This window comes from Pongo abelii, chromosome 3 (genome assembly GCF_028885655.2).
Source record: "Pongo abelii isolate AG06213 chromosome 3, NHGRI_mPonAbe1-v2.0_pri, whole genome shotgun sequence".
NCBI classification, from domain to species: domain Eukaryota; kingdom Metazoa; phylum Chordata; class Mammalia; order Primates; family Hominidae; genus Pongo; species Pongo abelii.
This window is the reverse complement of record NC_071988.2, coordinates 19,629,804-19,651,463: the sequence shown is the minus strand read 5'-3', so window position 1 is coordinate 19,651,463 and position 21,660 is coordinate 19,629,804. Positions and strand designations below refer to the sequence as shown.

Genomic DNA, 21,660 nt, shown 5'->3' with positions numbered 1-21,660 from the left:
TCCAGAAAACACAGCAGAAGGTCAAAAAGATTCAGAATGTGCGCTATGAATGTTTATATGTAAAATAATCTAAGGCGGAAGTTATATGGAATTGATTAAAAATAATGGATACCATTTGTTCAAACTAGCCCACCAATAATACTAATTTCTGCCAAAGTCTTTAATTATTTAATGTAATACACATATGAAATTCTTCTAATGCATGCATATATGTTACTGCTAAGAAGGATTCTGCTGACTCGGTAAGGTTACAAGAATAAGCTCTCTAGGGGGTAAAACTTGAATTCGCAACAGATGAGTTAATATTTTTCTCATCTCTATAACAAACTTTCTTTAGAAAAAAAGACTACCTTTTAATAATTTGTAGTAAAATAGATTGAAAATTCAACTTTTTGAATAGTTGAAGTATGCTGTAGATAGCACAGGGCATAAACCAAGCAGGATGCCCAACGGAGCTTAGTAAGAAATGTTTAAAGTTACTTAATGGGAATAGAGTAAAGTGACCAATACATAGTCCAGTTAAAATTGTAGAAGAAGGGATTTAGCATCAAAGGTGGTCTGAGTGTAAGTTCTTCATTGGTGTACTCCTAAAATTAATGCTTTGGACACAGAATATTCTTTATTTTTTTATTTTAACTATCTCTGCTTTATATTTTATTTTTATTTTTTATTACACTTTAAGTTCTAGGGGACATGTGCACAACATGCAGGTTTGTTACATATGTATACGTGTGCCATGTTGGTTTGCTGCACCCATTAACTTGTCATTTACATTAGGTATTTCTCCTAATGCTATCCCTCCCCTATCCCCCGACTCCACGACAGGCCCTGGTGTGTGATGTTCCCCGTCCTGTGGACACAGAATATTCTATATGCATCTAGCCTTCCCACAGAGGAGGGTTTCGGAATATCCCTATGTGATCTTCTGAAATAAAAAACATTGCCATAAGAATTAAATATCTAATTACACACATGTACATACAAAACAGTCCTTCCAGTTGATTAACCAATGTGATTGGTAGTGAGAGAGGACCTGAGCACTTAACAGCAGTTCAAATCTAAGAGGCATGTTCTGTGCACATGTGCTAAGATTGTGCCTTTTTCCTCTAAGTGTTCCATTCAGGATCAAACTTAGGATTTAAAGAATTGCATGTGATTTGAAAATAAGATCCTTAAAAATTGAAATGACATGCCCTTGAACCTCATTACCTATGTTGCACACTGTCAAAAGTTTGTCAAACCTGCTCATTTGGAATACGTGTGTGCATCTGCACAAATAACTGATACATGTCTGCATAAATTACATTTGGGTTTAAATCATTATTGATCCATAGTTCCAAATACATAAAAAATAAACAGGCAAAGTGACTCAACTGCATTCAGATCAAGGATATCCAGAATATGACATTAGTTTAGAGACAAAGGAATGGAATGAATGGGGCAAGGAAGCATCATTATTCTGGCAGCATATTCTCTAATGAATTCCATTCTGCAATTGTAGCATGAGGCAGCCAAGGCAGCATGGGCAGTGCAGAAGAAGGTCGAGATGTGTATATATTGGCCATATAATTTGTGGTTAAATATCAGTTATGAAAATGTCAAGGATAATTGGTCCCATACCCTTTAGGTTCTGAAGGACTTTGATTCAAGCCACCAAAAGCAGCATCTCTTCTTAAGGGAAGAGATTATGTTAGTTTCTTCCATATACCAGATAGTTATTTATCCCATGTGGTAAAATTTTCTCCTAAGGGTCACAGAGGTAAAAAAAAAAAAGTTTCCTGTACAGAATATCCTAGACTGTAAGTAAATTAAATATAAAGCATTTCCCAAAGTGCATTCCATGGGCCATTAGTCTTGTAAGATGCTCCATGAGAAAAGGGGTATAGGAACAAATAAATGTGAAAGATACGTTATATTTTACCATTGTTTCTTTAAGAGTCATAGTACACCTTAGCATAGTAAAGGCACTGAGAAATCTTATAGCATAAACACACACACACACACACACACACACACACACACACACACACACACAGCAATTCCCAAGGGCCTCTAAAGTAGCTTTTGCATTACTTGTTTACCATTTTACAGGATAATAATTAACTGGCTTTTGTTTGGTCTCCATTCCTCTGGGTGTGTGAAACATTTATCATCAAGGAAAAAGAAAAGGAAAGAAAGACAAGCTCTACTTACAACTCTGTGACATCTCTTGGAATACCTTTCGGCAAGACTTTCAAACCCTTGTTGCTACATCGGACAACTGTATCCAAGCAAGTACATTCAGTAGGACAGCGAGAAAGTGGGGAGCAACTATTGTCATCATTTCCTAAATCACAGAGGAAATACAGGAAAACCAAGATTTGTGGTCTTGAAGGCGCTGGAAGGGATTTTATGCCTTTAAATTAACTTAACAAACACAAGAGTCTTAAGCTACATAATCATTTATTTACGGGATATTCAGTATTTACTAATTGATACCATAAGTTCTATATAGCACTGTTTTCAGACTGCCTAGTGAAGAATTCTGGAAAATGGCTTGCAATTTGTAAACTGTAATTACAATTACCAATACAATGGAAATAGTTATTTGTACAAATTATATTTTTAATTAGAATATGTAAATGTAAAGTGAATTATAGAGAAACAGCACGGAAACAGACATGAAGAGACATAAGGGAATATATTAACTCAAAAGTTTAGGTCCCTCATTTATAAAGCTCAAATTAGCTCTCTGTTCATTGGCAATAATAATAGAACTTGTTGTATGTACCTGATAGGGCTATATGAGAATCAAATGTGATGATATAGAAAGAGCATTAAAAAGTGACAACTAGTATTTTTGTCAGATTTACTAAAACTTCTGTAAGTTAATTTCTCTTCTCCTTTGAAAATGGTAGGTACTAAAAAACATGCCTAGGCTCACAAAGAAAAGTTCAAATGAAGCTATATAAATAAGACCAACCACAAGTTGGAAACTAGAAATCTAAAATGTTCTGAAATGCACATCAAGTAGACTCAAATGTGGAAGGCAAGTCTAAGAAAGTAAGTGTCCCGGCACTAAAACAGAACCCAAACAACAAAGCAAAAGATACATGATCATTATTTGCTGAGCTGAACTATGCTGTAGATTTGTGCAAAGCTGCATCGGAACAAGCATGTGAATGCCTGACAATCAAAGAATTGACAAGGATTTCTTACCATCATCACAAGTGAAGTCCTGAATGGCCACATCCTGGATGGGTATTTCTTTCAGGAAGTATGGTTTTTGACATCGAGGATTTCCCGTGACAATTCTCTTCTTTCTCAGCCACTCTCCCAACCAAGCCAGGTAGCAGTTACAGTTAAAAGGATTGGCCAAGAGGTTTCTAAGAGCCACAGGCAAACAATGCACAGTTTAGTCTGGGGTTTCATCTTCTTCCTTCTCAAAACCCCAGCTACCCTTCTCCACACTATTTCCGCTGGAATGATTCCTTCTTCTTTGTATTCCCAGTCCCCATTCTTACTCAGAATCACATGCAGTATATGAGATGCACTTTTTTTTTGCTAAAATATTTATGCTTGGAACTTAAGCAGTAACAACACTTTTACATAAGGTAATCCTTCACATGATTTCATGCAAAAAATAAGGTAAGGTAGAATTTGGGGTTTATACAGTGGATCCTGATAGATATTTCATTTAGAAATAATTTAAACTTGTCAGAAATCTGACTTGCTGTCAAACTTTGCAATGATAATGCAGTAATTTAATATAAAGATGAAGGCTGATTACCTTATATTATTGAGTTTAACCTGACAACAGCTAATTCATTAATTTGTCATCTCGAGATTTCCATCTCTTATTTGCTCTAGAGAATAGGTTTCCCATCTAAACTGACAGCTGAGTTGATTAAATGCCAGTTATAAAAATGAATTTACTTCTACAAATTTCAATACTTTTGGCATCTCACCACTTCAGCATAAACCTATTGACAATCTCATTATTTATAAACATGCCATCTTTAATATGCGCAAATTAGTCACTTGATGTAAAATGTCACATTTTATGCAAAAAGAGGATTAAGTACTTTACTGACGGATGGATGCTTCTCTCAAATTATTTCTTCACTGACTTGAGCTACGAACTTTTTTTCTCTATCTTTATTCCCCTCCTTTTAAGTTAGATTAGTATATTTGCATGCCACCATTACTGAGAAATCTTATCAGTTAGATAATTAATAATTTCAAATGCTGCTTTTTAGATACTGACATATAAGAGACCTGAAATACATTGTTTGGAGGTGTGTGGCTTTTTTTGCTTTTAAATTTTATTTATTTATTTATTTATTTACATTTCTTGAATTCTGTGTATAGGCCTACAAATACTCTTTATTTTTAAGCTGTCTACAAAAATATTCTCTTGTATTGGCTCAACCTATTTCTTCAATATTTTGCTAATATCATAGTAGATCCCCTCTAGTAAACAGCTTTTATTTTTGATCTGGTCATCCTAATATATTTCCTGTCATTTCGAATGATTCTTTTTTTTTTTTCCTTGAGATGCAGTCTCACTCTGTCATACAGGCTGGAGTGCAGTGACGTGATCTTGGATCACTGCCACCTTCCCCTCCCCAGTTCAAGCAATTCTCCTGCCTCACCCTCCCAAGTAGCTGGGGCTACAGGCACGTGTCACCATGCCCGGTTAATTTTTTTTTGTATTTTTAGTAAAGACAGGGATTCGCCATGTTGGCCAGGCTGGTCTCGAACTCCTGACCTCAAGTAATCCGCCCGCCTCAACCTCCCAAAGTGCTGGAATTACAGACATGAGCCACTGTGTCCAGCTGATCCTTTTGACCAAGTTTGCTGGCAATAACTCTATCACTTCTCCTTTTATAATACTTATACTGAAAATGCTCCAATGTGAGAATACTGGCAAAAATCTATAACATTTCTTTTATATGCAGCACTATCAAGTTATAATAATTCTAAAATTTGGAATTAAGCTACATCATTGATCATATCACTATGAAAAATAATTCACTGAACAATACTATAATTTTTTGTTAAAATTTAATGTAAGATAGTAGGTAATATTTTTAAAAAAATTTAAATAAATTTGATGTGAATAAGTTTGTCCTTTTTTAAGTCCTAAAACCCTTGATCACATTTTAATGAAATGCTTAATAATACATTAAATACATTAACAAATATAATAAATGGCTCAAGTAATACATAAAGGCTATTTTTCATACTTACAGAGTAGATAAAGAATGGAGAGTATCAAATGCCCCTGGTGCAACTGTAGTAATTTGATTATCATACAAAGAAAGCAAACGCACAGAACTGAGTCCTATGAAACTGTCATTCCCCACACAGGTTATTCGATTGCTTCTCAACATCCTGAGGGGAAAAAAGGACATTGTTATGGAGACAAAGCATCAGGCAATCAATTTTGCCTATCTGAGGATCAAAATGATCCTTGCAAATATGTAGCATTCATTACTACTTTTTAAAAGTGTTCTCTTGCTATTAGATATTGCTATGAATATATACTGGGAATATCTTGCAAGAATAAAATGCTTTGAGTTGCCAATGATTAATCTCAGTTACAAAAGGCACGGTGAGTCTAGGCATGGATTTACAATCCCACGATGAGGGAAGAATGTTTTCCTTTGATGCTACAATTATGTTTGCATGATTGCATAATGTCCTAATTCACCTACAGCTCTCTGAGTCCTTGGAGCCCTGTGATTTGTGTATTCAGGGCAGTATTACATTGAGGTTGAACAGAAGGGAGGCGGAAAAGAATCAATAGCCACTGCAGATGAAGAACTGAGGGCATCTCAGGGACTGAGTCAATGTCAAACATGGGCTGGGGGCGCCAAAATGGACAGAATATCTACAAAGACTACACGAATAATTTCATTTATGAAAATTAGCTCATTGTTTTAAGTTGAGAACTTAAAAAGAGGCAACGGTAACAGATCCCATATCCACAATAAAGTTTAAAAAGGTTTACCATGAAAAAAATACTTTTTTTTTTTTTTTAGTCATTGTCATTAATAGGATTAACACTATTGTCATTTCCTTGTTACTGCTAAAGTTTTGGCTCAATTATCAATTCTTTGCTAATTATTTATTTGTCTGGCTTAAAAACTGAACAAAAAGCTCAAAGTCCCATGTGAAAATAGTTATGAGTATACGAATAGTTGCCATAAATCGTATTCAGATTTCCTGAAAAATTAAAGTATTCCTTAATTTTTCTAAACATAAGTTGGCTACTAAAATATTGAAGAATGTGAAAAAGACAGGTAAAAATAAAGAAACAAAGTGTCACTTTAAAATTCTAGATTGCCCCATAATAAATAAGAAATACAAACATTTGCAGTCTGCGAAGTCACAGATAAGAAGAAAAGATGATGCTTTCCTTATGAAGGGATCGTTTTATGTTAGAAAACAAATGCACAACAGAAAAGCATTCCTATCAGCGCTTTCCTTTGTCATAAATGATGAAGAGCACTGGATCTTAATCTTGCTGGAGTCACATGCCCCTGGGGGAAGTTGAAGAAAAGTTTGAGGGCCAGGTGCGGTGGCTCATGCTTGTAATCCCAGCACTTTGGGAGGCCGAGGCAGGCAGATCACGAGGTCAGGAGATCGAGACCATCCTGGCTAACACAGTGAAACCCAGTCTCTACTAAAAATACAAAAAAATTAGCCGAGCGTGGTGGTGTGCACCTGTAGTCCCAGCTACTCGGGAGGCTGAGGCAGGAGACTGGCATGAACCCAGGAGGCGGAGCTTGCAGTGAACTGAGATAGCATCACAGCACTCCAGCCTGGGCAACACAGCGAGACTCCGTCTCAAAAAATAAATAAATAAATAAATAAATAAATAAAAATTTAAAAAAAGAGAAAAGTTTGATCTCTGTTGCTAGAAAAATCCATAAGCACACATATGCACAAATTTCACCTGTATTGTCAAGGAATTCAATGACTGGCTGAAATATGTATACGAACTAGTAAGTGGCCTATTAGGGTTAAGAAGCCTAGGGGGAATGGAAATGTGCTCTCAAAATCTTCATAGCTCCAAGACAAAAGACACCAAGAATAGGTATGTTCAGATAAAACTATTCTAGGACTGACTACCCTGAGTTTGGTTCTAAACTGCTCTATGACACTCGTTGGAACATAATTAGATTAAGGAGGGAGTCAGTGAATATCTGTCTCAGGTGCTAAAACGTAAGCACTTCAAAAACATCCACAGAAATATAATGAAAGGAGAAAGTGGAATTTAGATAACTTTTCACAGGGGCAGTCCTGTGAATGAAAAACAAAACAAGAAGAAATACTTTGATAAGTTCCTTGAGGTGCTGTTTCGGATTGAACCGTGTCCCCTTCAAATTCGCATTTTGAAGCCCTAACCCCCAAATGTGAGCGTACAGTCATGCACCACAGAACAATATTTTGGTCAAGCAGAGCTATACGAAAGTTGTCCAATAAGATTGCAAGGAATCTGAAAATTTCCTTTTGCCTCGAGATGTCATGGCCATCATAATGCCATAGCCCAACACATTACTCATATGTTCGTGGTGATACTGGTATAAATAAACCTATCGTGCTGCCAGTTGTATAAAAGTATAGCACAACACTTATGTACAGCACATAATACTCCATAATGACAATAGACAACTATATTATTGGTTTATGTATTTACTATACTATCGTTATTTTAGAGTGTACTTCTACTTATTAACAAAAAGTTAACTATAAAACAGCCTCAGGCAGGTCCTTCCGGAGCTATTCCAGAAGAAGGCATTGTTATCCTAGGAGATGACAGCTCCTTGCATGTTATTACCCCTGAAGACCTTCCACTGGGACAAGGCGTGGAGGGAAATGACAGTAATATTGATATATTGATTATCCTGACACTGGGCAAGCCTAGGCTAATGTATGTGCTTGTTTCTTAGTTTTTAACAAAACAGTTTAAAAATGCAAAAGTAAGTAAATCAAACAATTTAAAGAATAGAAAAGAATAAAGAAAATAACAGAAAATAAAAAAATTCTTACATAAATATAAGAGCAAAAAAATTTATACAGCTGAACAATGTTTGTACATTTAAAAAATAAATTTAGTGAAGCCTAAGTGTACAGTTGTACAGTGTTTTGTTTTTTTTTTTGTTTTTGTTTTTTTTTTTTTTTTGCGATGGAGTTTCACTCTTGTCACCCAGGCTGGAGGGCAATGGTGCGATCTCTGCTCACTGCAACCTCCGCCTCCCAGGTTCAAACAATTCTTCTGTCTCAGCCTCCTGAGTAGCTGGGATTACAAGTACCTGCTACTATGCCTGGCTAATTTTTCTATTTTTCAGTAGAGATGGGGTTTCACCATATTGGCCAGGCTGGTCCTGAACTCCTGACCTCAAGTAATCCACCCGCCTCAGCCTCCCAAAGTGCTGGGATTACAGGTGTGAGCCTCCGCATCAGGCCGTGTACAGTGTTTATAAAGCCTATGTTAGTGTACAGTAATGTCCTATGCCCTCACGTTCACTCACCACTCACTCATTCACTCACCCAGAGAAACTTCCAGTTCTGCAAGCTCCATTCTTAAATGCCCTACACAGGTGTAGTATTTTAAATATTTTGTACCATATTTTTTACTGTTCTTTTCTGTTTAGGTTTGTTTAGATACACAAATACTTTCCATTGTGTTAGTAACAATTGCCTACAGTATTCAGTACAGTAACATGCTGCACAGGTTTGTAGCCCAGGAGCAATAGGCTGTGCCATATAGCCTAGGTGTGTGGTAGGCCACACCATCTAGGTTTGTGTAAGTCCATTCTAGGATGTTTGCACAACGGCAACGTTGCCTGATGACACATTTATCAGAATGTATGTATGACTATATTTGGAAAGAGGCACTTTAGGGAGGTGATTAAGGTTGAGTGAGATTGTGTGGGTCCCATTCTGATAGACTGCCATCCTTACAAGAAGAAAATGATACCAGGCAGCTCACTCTCTCTCCCTATGAGCGGACAGAAGAAAACTCATTTGAAGAAATAGTGAGAAGGTGACTGTCTACAAGCCCAGAAGCGAGGCCTCATCAGAAACCCACCCTGTCAGCACCTCTGTCTTGAACTTCTAGCCTCCAGAATGATGAGAAAATCAGTTTCTATTGTGTAAGCAATTCAGTCTGTGGAAGCTCATTATGGCTGCCTGAACACATGCGTACAGGTGGAGTTACAGCCTACTGCCTTCCTCCCACTCCAAGGTACTTCCCTGCCAGGAGAAGGTTCCAGTATCAAGAAAGTCTTTTAACTGCTGTGTGAAAAGGGAGACTTCTGCTTGTTGCAATAATTGTATTTTACCTGAGACAACTCTGGAAAAGGTTAGATGCAGCCACCTGTGGTCTCTTTTCTATCCTCTTCCTACATATTCCTCAGTATCTTGCTTTTCTTTTCTTTTCTTTTTTTTGAGACAGAATCTCACTATGTCACCCAGGCTGGAGTGTAGTGGCACAATCTCGGCTCACTGCAATCTCCACCTCCCAGGATCAAGCGATTCTTCTGCCTCAGCCTCCCAAGTAGCTGGGGCTACAGGCGTGTACCACCATGCCTGGCTAATTTTTGTATTTTTAGTAGAGACCAGATGTCATCATATTGGCCAGGCTGGTCTCGAACTCCTGACCTCGTGATCTGCCCACCTTGGCCTCCCAAAGTGCTGGGATTACAGGTATGAGCCATCACGCCTGGTCCTCAGTATCTCTTTCATCACAAGGCTGACTGAATGTTTGCCTATCATTTTGAAAGGGCACCAAGTTAGCCCTTGCGATGGGTCAGCAGGTCCCAGACTGGTCCTGCTGGGTGGTCAGGTTTCAGGCTATTCCTGCAAAACACAAGGAAAGCACTTCTGCTCTTAGGTGCAGGGAGGGCTTTGGGGGTGGGGATTTGGATTTGGGATGCTATAAATACATCTCGCTGGCTGTGGGAATGCCCTTCTCCCTCCGTATCTGATAAAGAGCAGACAATGGACTCAGCCTTCAGCCCACTGGTCATACATGGCTCTCACAGGCTGCGCGGGGCAGGATTGTGGATTTGGCGGGAGACAGACTCCCCACTACAATTACCAAGGACTGCTTCTTGGTTACGAATATTTTCCTTTCTGCCTTCTAAAGGCTTCAGAGTTTGGTTTGTCTTTCTTCCAATTTTTAGGCTACCGCTTCTGTCAAACATAATTATATACTTTATAGATACAATGTATATGTGTGTATATGTGTGTGTGTGTGTATGCCACGTGAAAAATTCAAGTAATACAAAAGTGTTGTTAAGTAGTTTTGATTGAAATACCTCAATCTAATCCCCATATTTCTTGGACAACAACTCTTTGGAAACATATATAATTTTTTCCCCCAAACACCCTACCCCTGAGCAAGTAGACATAACTCTTAGCATGTTTTCTTTGAAAAAACAGTGGAAGATATATCACCAGCCTGTCTTTCTTTTACACTGAGACCTTGCAGGGACAAAAAACAGTAGTCTCCAGATAAGCTGTTAGAATTATTCTACTGCAGAGATTCAAGGAGATTCTAAAGCTTACAGTCATTGAGCCAAGAGGAAGTATAGTATAGAGAGGTGTTTGAAGACAAACAAATAAAATGACCATTTTGAGGCAGGACAGGGTAGTCAGACCCATATAAGCACTGGAACAAGGATGATCTATTTTGTAGAGGAGACAGAAGCCATGGGGGATGCCCCTAATCATCTGCTATCAACACATCGAAGGCAGGAATATTGGGGTAAGGGACCACTTGCATTCACAATACGTGTGTGTGTGTGTGTGTGTGTAACACACATCAAAGGCAGGAATATTGGGGTAAGGGACCATTTGCATTCACAATACATGCACGCATGTGTGTGTATGTGTGTGTAACACACATCGAAGGCAGGAATATTGGGGTAAGGGACCATTTGCATTCACGATATGTGTGTGTGTGTGTAGCAGTGTGTGTATGTGTGTGTAACAGAGAGAATGTGAAAGAGATAGAGGTAGTGGGGTGGGTAAAAGTAGGAGGTGTTTCTCTCTCGCAGGATTATAATGAACAATGAGCTGCAATCTTTGGTAGAAGAACTGCAATACAAGTACAAATACTTACAAAGTTTTGAGGCTTTCCAATCCCTTGAACATCTTATGCTGCACATTTTCCAAACGATTACTCGTGAGAAGTATTTCATTTACACCAGATGCTCCTTCAAATGCTCCTTCCTCAATATCTGTGATCTTATTGTTGCTAAAGTTTCTAAATAAAAGTTGTTGGAACAAAGATTTTAAATAATTTCTAATAAGGAGGGAATTGAAACACAGTTGATCATTTTCTTCTAATGATCCAAATTTTCCAACTTTTCACTGCCCAGCACTGCCAGGGCTCTGAAAAGATTCCACTTCCTTACACCATCAAGACAAAGGGACAATAATACTAAGAAGGAATGTCTATGGTAAAAAATGCCAGCGGGACTCATGTCAAACTCTCCAAGGGGCCCCAGGAGTATAAAATTCTTGAGATCAGGTATTGGGTTACACAAACGTTTATGCCATCTAGAAAACCTAACAAGAAACTTTTCAAAAAAAATCCCTGATTAAAATTGTCGAATGAATTAATGACTAAAAGAAGGCAACTAGGTAGAGATAGATGGGCTAAAATTTGTTAGCGTTTTATATATAGCATCAGGAATGTATTTGAATATGAGTTTATTCCCAGAAGAATGTCTCATGTAATAATGTGTTGAAACAACCAAATTAACTGTCAGTATTACGTATGATACCAACTACTACAATGCTTGCCAGAAGGCAAGAGTATCTAGTTGAGGTCAACCGTCTATAGGCTTTTTCTTCCTCTTTCTCACTGATCACTCCAAGACCAGGAGTGTCCCCCAAATAAGGATCATTTTTACACGTATTTTAATTTCTCTGAGAGAATTGTACATAGTAGCTTCTTAATAAATATTTGTTGCATGGGAAATCATCTTATAGCTAAAAAGAAAGTACATTTCATAACAGTGAAAAAGGAGGGCAATTAAGATATCAGAAACCATTTGGGAGGTAGCCTAATATGGATGCCATCTGTACAAGTAGTCTGTTTGGTAACTTACAGTCTATGTGACTATGGGCCAGTTACATATGTGGACACACAGCTAAAGCAAGCCGATGCTGATGTTTCTGCATGTGTGAGGGTGCTCCATTGGTCCCATGCTATTGACCTATGTCCTGTCTCCCTGTCACACCTCCCCAGGGGCATGGAGTAACCCACTGAGTGTTGCTGAAACTGCTGAGCTTATGAACTTATTTTAAAATATGAGTTGTGGACATGTAGTAACACAGATGAGCTATCAAGCCAGTTTACCAATCATTAATTTTGACTATCTTCTAATGAAAGTTTAATGAAGTAAAAAAGTCCAATAGTTGACATGAAAAAAAAAAATAACAGCATGGTTTGGGGAATAGTAAAGGAAGTTACAAAACATTACTGAACCCATTTTAATGTGCTTAGATTGCTGGATTCCTGCTGTGGCCACATAACAGACCAGCTGTCTGAGTTAAAGTAAGATGCTTAGGCTCTGCTACAGAAAATGTGATTGACACTGTTGAACACACAGAAAAGTCCCTTGCAGAGATTACCCTAAATTCATGTCACAGGTAGTCATCATAGGGAAATTTCCCAGGATTTTTAATATTTTCTAATTTTCTAAGAAACTTAACTGAAATGAACACAAAAAATGCTACAGAAATAAAAAAAATAGCTAACAAGTGACTTACATTTTACGTAACTGAGGAAGTTTCTTAAAGATTCCTGTGGCTTCCAACACGGTAAATTCATTATTATTGAGACGCCTGAAGAAAAAAGAAGGAATAGAGAAGTTTTATTACCAATAGTTAGGACAGGATTAAATTTGATTTCTCAAAATGAATTCTAACATTATTTAATGACACCAGGAAAATAAAAGGAAATACATATATCACAGAAGATTTGTGGAACGTACTGATATTTTTTCTCATTTTATTCAAATTTTAATCATCAAAATAAAATGTTAGGAAGCACACAGTAAAAAAAAAAAACAAAGATCAAAACCAGCTTTCAGTAATCTCTAGAACAAATTTTCTCTAATTTTTTCCACTATCGTCCCCACTAAAAAGGATTTCTAGACTTTTTCCCTAATCATTTGCTTCACAATTAGAACAAAAATTACAGCTTTATTAGAATGCAATTCACGTGCCAGAATATTTACCCTTTAAAAGTGGTACAATTCAGTTGTGCAACCATCTTTGCTATCTAATTCCAGAACATTTTCATTACCCCCAAAAGAAACCCCATACTTATTACCAGTCACCCCTGGTGGCTGTTCCCCCACAGTTCTTGGCAACCACCAGGTTACTTTTTGCTTTTATTAATTTTCCTATTCTGGGCATTTTGTATAAATGGAATCATGTAAGATGTAGCCTTTTCTGTCTGGCTTCTTTTGCTTTGTGTAATGTCTTATTCCTGTTGTAACATACGGCAGTGCTTCATTATTTTTTAAGACTGAATGACATTTCATTACATAGGCATGACACATTTGTTTATCCATTTATCAGTTAGGAGGTATTTGTGTTGCTTCCATTCTTTGAAGGCTATAAATAATGCTGCTTAAGAACAGGGTGTGCACGTTTCTGCCTGGATATATGTTGTCATTTTTTGGACATATACATAGGAGTGGCATTGCTGGATCACATGGTAAATCGTGATTAACTCTCTGAGAAATAGAAAAAAGATTTCCATGGAAGCTTTACATTCAGACCAGCGATGTATGAGGGTTTCAATTTCTTCCACTATGTTACTCTCCTTTTTTTTTTTTTTTTTTAGCCATTCCAGTGGGTCTAAAATGGTATCTTATTGTGGTTTTGATTGGAATGTCCCTAATAACTAGTGATATTGAGCAGTTTTTCATGTGTTTATTGGACATTTGTATATGTTCTTTGGAGAAAGGTCAATATGAATAATTTAACCATTCATTAGCTGAGTAAAATACCTTTTAATCTAAATTATAAGAGTTCTGTATATATTCTGAATATGTGTCTTATTAGATACATGACTTGCAAATATTTTATTCTCAGTACTGATTTTATTGTATAATGAAAAAAATTATAAACTCTTACACTACACACATTTGCTGAAGTCTAAATTGGAGGCTAGTTTCCACTATAATTCCTCCATGACAAACAAACTTATTTAGAGTGCTAGGCCAGGGGCAGTGTCTCATGCCTGTAACCCTGGCACTTTGAGAGGCAGAGGCAGGAGGATTGCTTGAGCTCAGGAGTTCAAGACCAGCCTGGACAATAGGGCAAAATCCCATCTCTACAAAAAGTGCAAAATTAGCTGGGTGTGGTGGTGTATGCCTGAGGTCCCAGCTTCTTCAGGGAATGGGGGTGGGGGACTGAGGTGGGAGGATCCCTTGTGCCCAGGAGGCCAAGGCTACAGGGAGCTGTGATTGTGCCACTGCACTCCTGCCTGGGCGACAGAGTGAGACTCAGTCTCAAAAAAAAAAAAAAAAAAAGTGCTATTGTGCTGGAAGATACCACTTGTTTGCACTTGTTTGTAGTATTATAGGTAATAAGCATAAATCCCCATATGACCATAAAAAATAAAGTTCAGGGCCTTGGTTGCATGGTCTCCACGTATTTCTAAAATTCCTGGAGCTGTGAAATGCTTCATCAATTAACAGGAGTAAAAAAAAAAAAAAAAAAAAAATCACTATAACTACAAGATAGTTGGTTTCTGTCAACTCTTTGAAAGCTGACAGTTTAAAAAAGTTACTTTATTTTTAGTTATTCAAATTGCTAAAAATTAATTAAGTACAGGCATGAGTATAGGCACAGTGAGAGATAAACAATAACACACAATCCCTGTCATCAAGGAGCTATAATCTAGTTAAAGACAGAAGGATTATATACAAACAAACAGACAACGAACTTTGCAAAGCAGTAAATGACAAATACCAGATGGTGCTATACATAAACATGGCTAAGATGTTTAGAGAATGATGAGGTTTTGCTAGTTTTTTCCTTGAATTGTTAGAACACTAACATTAAAGGTCCTCTTTTTATAAATAAAGTCAGTAAAGGCAAACCATGCATGGGCATAGAATCTGTAAGTGCTCCAACAAACATTTTAGCACTTACTATGTGCAAGGTCCTATGTTAAGGCTGTTAAGTGTAAATGTCATCATATTCTGCCTTTTCAGCTTTTCTTGCATTGTTCAGAAAAAGCTATCCTTTCTACTTTAATACTTGATAATCACTGAATCCTTCCGCCCGTAAGTCAATGAAGTAGTAAATTAGATAAGACGGACTCCTTGAATCTATTGATAGTTTACACAGATTGAAAATGGAGGCTCTCAAACTACTTTATTTAGTTGTTATAAGGATTAAATACGTTAAAAAACTAAGTACTTAGAAAACAAATTGGGAATACATACTACCCAATAAATAAGCATCAAATAAATTTCATTGTTATTAGTATGAAGTGCTTACTGAATTTTGAGAGATAAAATAGTTTCTGTCCTTAATCGTATGGTTGGCTAGAAAGATGAATGAAGGTAGCCTCTAATATATTCTTGTACAAGAAGAGTTATGCCACTGTAATGCATATTAATTAAAATTAATGCAATTATTAATAATAAAAATGGCAAGACAAACATTCCTATGCTTTAATGCTTTGATCCCCTCCATCCCAACCAGAATTTTGTTGGGGGATGAACTTACAACTCTGCAGTGTACTGGGGAATGTGCTCCGGGATTTTGTTGAGCTTTTGATTAGAGCAGTCTACTGTGGTTCCTTCACAGCGACACTTTTCAGGGCAAGCCAAATCCGCAAAGCAGTCTCCACTTAATTTTGATCGATAATCTTCTGTACCTATTGAGAATTCAAACCAAAAAAAAAGATACTGAGTCTAAAGGTTAGAATATTTATTAGTTTGTAGGAAGAAAAAAGTCAGATAACTATAGATTATGTAGCAGGGAGACAACTTGGGGTATTTTGGTCAAAGGATGTCAGGAGAAAGGTTAAAAGAAAGGCTTGGAATTTTCTGGAAAAAAGAGTGACCAGATTCACATGACAGGAAAACATTAATAAAGTTGAGCTTTTCACAGCTGTACTTTCTGCTGATCCAATTCTGAGTCATTCTAGCCTACTTCACAGCTAGTCACACAATGGATATTATTAAAAAGTTTATTTTTTTTCTCTGAGTCAAGAATTGAAAATATATCCAGTAATAAACATGATCCTATATCTCATTGTAAATTAGGGCTTTCAAGGCAAATAAATATACTCAGGCTTTTAAATTTTCTATGGACTTTTTACTATTCTCTCCCTCTCACATAATCTCGGGGATGCCTAAAAAGCCCTCTTTTTTCATTTTGATTTTGTAGAAAGAGACAGGTAAATCCTGATTTAAGCCTCAGCAGCTTGTCATGCTGTAGAAAGCTGCGTGACGTTCCATGGTGCTTGACGGAACCATGTTTTACTCATACCTCGCAACCACATGGTTAGATCAAGCACAACAGAAAATCTCGCTACATTATCACTACACCAACCACTAGGCCAAAGGTAAGACCAAGAGGAAAATGGAGGGAAGGAGGAGAAAAGCTACAGACGTTCTGGAAACGTAATACTGTTTACATGACATGCATTCTTCCCGCAGAATGTTTATGACCATAGTAAGAGTATTACTACCGATGATTTCCTGGAAACACAAAGAAGGGGCTATACGGAAAAGGTGCCTCCACCATTCCTCAGAACTGCAGAATGGAAACAACAGCTTTCGGGAACAACATCCAGGAAGAAGTTGAAGCTGAGCTACAAGGACAACAGAGAAGCTCAAAAGATCTGTGGTTTCTTCTTGAAAAAAAGGTGCCAAAGATCAAGACTAGAAGAAGGTACATCAGGATCGAAAAGGGAGGGTATTATGTTTCAGATCAGACACTTTTACTTACAGCCAAAATGGTGAATTCCTGCAAAAGTAAAGATCACCAAGAAGGAAAGAAAGAGTAATCTCAATTAAGATTAATATACATATTTATAAAACTAAGCTCTCTTCCTTCTTTCTTTATTATGGGAATTATTGAAAAAATAGTATGATGTGATGGGAATTGTCATGCTTTGTAAAATTTTACAATTAATATTTTGAAGCACGGTGGTCCCACAAGAAAACCAATGTAATAAAAGATGCATAGTGCAAATTAAGTTCTCGATTCCTTTAAAAGATGAACTCTCAAGGCCGGGCGCGGTGGCTCACGCCTGTAATACCAGCACTTTAGGAGGCCAAGGCGGGCGGATCACAAGGTCAGGAGGTCGAGACCATCCTGACTAACACGGTGAAAACCTGTCTCCACTAAAAATACAAAAAATTAGCTGGGCGTGGTTGCGGGCGCCTGTAGTCCCAGCTACTCGGGGAGGCTGAGGCAGGAGAATGGCGTTAACTCGGGAGGCGGAGCTTGCAGTGAGCCGAGATAGCACCACTGCACTCCAGCCTGGGAGACAGCGAGACTCCGTCTCCAAAAAAAAAAAAAAAAAGATGAAGTCTCTGCAAGACAGATTTTCTTTTACCACTGTAAGACATACAGTGCCATATAAAACGGTAGTAGGGAGGTACACACGTAAAAGTGAATTAAAAATTAATCATGGAGATCCTCAAGGACAATCATTAGAACATTTGGATTAATCCTTATATTGTGATGTACACTTTTAAATGAACTTTTCAACTTATAAATAATGTTTCTTAGTGGAAATGGAATCAGAATCTCATAAGAAGTTTGCGATGGTGAATATAATGGTTTCATTACATTTGGCAGTTAATGCCATGATATTTATTGAGGATCTGGTGTCTTATGATTTAAGCTTCACTCCAAAATGAAATAAGAGTGCACAAAGTCTAAGTGACAGGTACACTTAGACTTGCAATTCAAATAATCTGCATTCAACGGAAGAGTAATAATGCTTATTTTATGGTGGCTTGTTAGGTGGACTCAAATTTTAATTAAAATTTTTGGAAAAAAGGGGAGGAGGCCCAAATGATCCTTTTGAGTCCTGGCTTCTACAATTATTATGTTTAAAGAATGTAAATTAAATTATCATAAATTGAAACTTAAGACACGATATTTGATATTAAAGATAATTTCCAAATGCTATTTTGGCTGCTGTAACAGGCAAAAACTATATCAGAATATATGAAAACAACCTGACTTTTGTTCTTTGTTTAGTGAATTGGAAATATTAAACTTATCAATTATTAAGTATATTTAAATGAAATAGTTTGAATAATTTGATACCAATTACATTACTGCCATAATTTTAGGATTTAAATCATATTAATGTTTTATTCTATAGGTAGTCTGGTGTTTAGAATATGGCTTTTTCTGGTTAAATAATAGCTATCAGATTACTTTCCACTTAATTGGGTAAAGTAATTAATATTAAACATTGTCAATGAAGGCCAATCAACTGTTCTTTTCAACATGTTACTTGTTATGCAGCCAGTATAATAATATACAATGCTATTGATCATTCAAGCTCAAAATAAGTCATATCACCAAATCTACTAAATCCATAAAATTATCCAAATTGTAATTCAATAATGGCAAGCTAACAAATATCTCCTTAAAATAGAGACTAAACCCAGAGTTCTTAAGAAAATATGGAAAGTTAGACTAACACTGTACACTAACGCTGTAGAAATATCTTTTTATCTATAGCTCTTAAAATTTTTTATAGTCTAGAATATACCCAAGAGATGGTGAATGTGGCCAATCGATACTTAACATAATGGTTTAAAACAAACAAGTCAAGAGGCATTTTACACAATTGGCAGGCAAGGAAAAATAAGTAAAGAAACGTATTTTAAAGAGCTAGTTCTAGAATCATCAGTCTTGATAGTGTTACAATTGAAGTGGTAAAACATTGCGATTACTTTTCTTAGATACATTTTATCCATCTGCCTAAATTATTCAAGGCATTTTGTGTCCATGAACTTCTGATACTTTCACATCATACATCAATATTCTTTTTTATGGAGTTACGTTGTAATTCTGGATATAGAAGAATGTAAAGTCACAAACAAATAAGAAACAACTGCATATAAATCAGCAGGGAGCTGCTGTTTCTCTATAAACAGTGAAGCAAAAGTAAAGCAATAAGTGCAGTTTTTAAATATAAGAATCTATAAAAAAAGTAATTTTCATGATTGAAAATGAAATTCTGTGTGTCTGTAACTGATTTCATGTAGAACTAGCTCTTTGCCATCAGAAAGATCTCTGTCTTTAAAACCAGCTCAATTAGCTATATTTTAAAAACAGGTTGGAAGATCAGATATACAATGTAAGGAGAGAAAATGATTTAAGTAGAAAGCCATAGCTTCAAACATTTTAGCTACTGTGAGAAATTTCAGATAATGCGCCAAAGTAAAAGAAAGAGAAGAAAAGGTGGAGTTTAATAATATATATGTTTAACATCAGAAGCTGCATGCAAAGGTCAGGATTTCAGGAAACAGCTACAAGTGATATATGCATAAGTCAATCTATCTATAGAGTATCCACTGTACTTTCAGAAGCATGCATATCAGTTTTAGAAGCTATATTTTATAAGGTGAGGAAAGGGTGTCTGTAGTTAGTCCTACTACCGAGCAAAACCTACCTGGAATGAAATACTGTTCTTTAGCTAAATAAAAAAAGAGAAAAAAAATAGAAGATGCACCTGAATGTCAGCAAGCAGAGATATGAGTTATATTAGATTAAGAATGGACTAAAGTTACTACAATTAAGTGAAAAATGTATATTCACAGCTGTGACTGAAGTACAATAATGTACAGTGAGTAGTAAATGCATCTATAATTATGGACAATAACCAGCTTGGTTCTTATATTAGCTTTTTAGTATGAAATTAACTGCCGAATGTGAAATACGCCTGGAATAGTTAGGTAGCATACTACCAAAAAGACATATAAAGTATTCTATCATAAAAAAGGAAAATATTAGACCAAAGCAAATAGTAAATTAGAATGATGGCAGCCTTTCATTTAATATCAATACAATGCATTCATATTTAGCTTTTTAGAAATAAATGCAATATTACCAAAATATTTTAAAAAATAGCTTTTGGAAAAAATGCATCCTCACAGTTGTATGCAAAATAAGAGAATGCAAACTGAGAAAGTGCATTCAGAATAAGAAGCAAGGGATCTGGAGTCCCTCCTGGCGCCCCTGTACTTCTGAGCCCAAACAAATCATGTAACCAAGTCTCAATTCGCTTTCTGAAGAAACGAAAATACAGTTAATTACTTGAGGTTGGTCAATACCACAAACATGAGACTTAACATACTTTAAAGGTATTCTGAGTTAGCTAAAAGGCTCTGGTGAAGTTTGAATTTTGGAAAGGTACTACGAAGTCTCTAGGCATCTATTTAACTTGGTCAATTGCCTGTTTCTTCTGCTCTATATGGTGTTAAAATGTTACATATAGAAGTATTATTTGAATTGTGTCTACAGTACTCTTTATTTTATTATTCATGGGCAGAAGAAAAAGAAATACGATTCTACAGTATTCACTAATCAGCCGAAGGCCAGCTGCTTTTGTTAGGTCTCATGTAACCATTGTTGTTGGTCACAGGGGAAATAACACGTGAAGAAATTACCTGAACAACGGAATTTCTTGCTTTTGATCTGTCCAATTCTTTTGTTTGCCAGGCGGCGGGGGCTGGTGCAACGGGCACCACTGGTCTCAATCGGGTTGGTATGGAGATAATCCGCTAGCCACTTGAGATGGCAGTCGCAAATAAAGGGGTTCTGGGCCAAATGCCTTTGGAAACACATACAGAACAGTTTTATAGATGACTTGCAATGGACTCAGCTCTTACATTCAGAATGGAAACAATGTCATCAAATGTGATCCAAATCACTTATACATACATAGTTTGAATGGCCCGAAGAGGTGAAAAGGTCCCCTTAGCGATGGTCTGAAGCTTGTTGTCATATAGGGAGAGAAGGTTCAAGTTGTGGAGATCCTGAAAAGCATCTACCCGAAGGCAGTTTATCTTGTTGGCATTCAATAATCTGTTTGATTAAATAGTTGTAGAATTAAAGTGTAGCATGTCATTAACTCACCTGCAAGATTTTGTGCTTTTTAAGAAAACCCAGTCAAGAAATATATTTCTTTTCACCTCAACACTAACATTTTAACTTTAATAATTTAGGAATTAGAGGCTGCAGATGTGGGGTTTTACCATATAAAGCAAAAATCATGTGATCAAATGAACCTAAATCTAATGGTACTTATACATATATTCAATACAAATATTAAGCATTTCCTCTGGAAGATGTAAAGGTGGAATAGTACACAAAGGTGGGTGAAACCCAGCGTCCACCGGCAAGGACACCATAAAGATGCCCTAAGACATTATTAATCCCTCAAGACACTCTGGAAAAGTAGTTCAGGCTAATCTCAAAACAGTAGCTAGTGTGATCCTTCTAAACATGGAATAAATCATGTCACCCCTTTCTCAGAACCATGCGACAGCTCCCAGTTGGCTCTGAACAGAAATCTAAGTCGTCACAACAGCCTGACCTGTAGGCCACTCTTCAGAACTCTGCAATCTTCCCAGTTCTCTCCTCCTG

General features: G+C 36.7%; 1 protein-coding gene across 4 annotated transcripts in view; it reads right to left on the bottom strand.

The window, feature by feature from the left end:
- SLIT2 (slit guidance ligand 2) overlaps positions 1-21,660 on the bottom strand; it is a 367,685-nt gene that overhangs the window by 75,662 nt on the left and 270,363 nt on the right. For 2 of the 4 annotated variants that reach the window (XM_054554980.2, XM_024246094.3), the window contains exons 13-21: positions 20,956-21,099; positions 20,682-20,845; positions 19,685-19,708; positions 15,760-15,910; positions 12,778-12,852; positions 11,120-11,263; positions 5,233-5,376; positions 3,199-3,365; positions 2,194-2,326 (exon numbers count right to left, since the gene is read on the bottom strand). In XM_054554980.2, the coding sequence (XP_054410955.1) occupies positions 2,194-2,326; positions 3,199-3,365; positions 5,233-5,376; positions 11,120-11,263; positions 12,778-12,852; positions 15,760-15,910; positions 19,685-19,708; positions 20,682-20,845; positions 20,956-21,099 (1,146 nt within the window). The remainder of the gene's footprint in view (positions 1-2,193; positions 2,327-3,198; positions 3,366-5,232; positions 5,377-11,119; positions 11,264-12,777; positions 12,853-15,759; positions 15,911-19,684; positions 19,709-20,681; positions 20,846-20,955; positions 21,100-21,660) is intronic. The other 2 variants (XM_054554981.2, XM_024246095.3) reach the window with 1 other exon arrangement.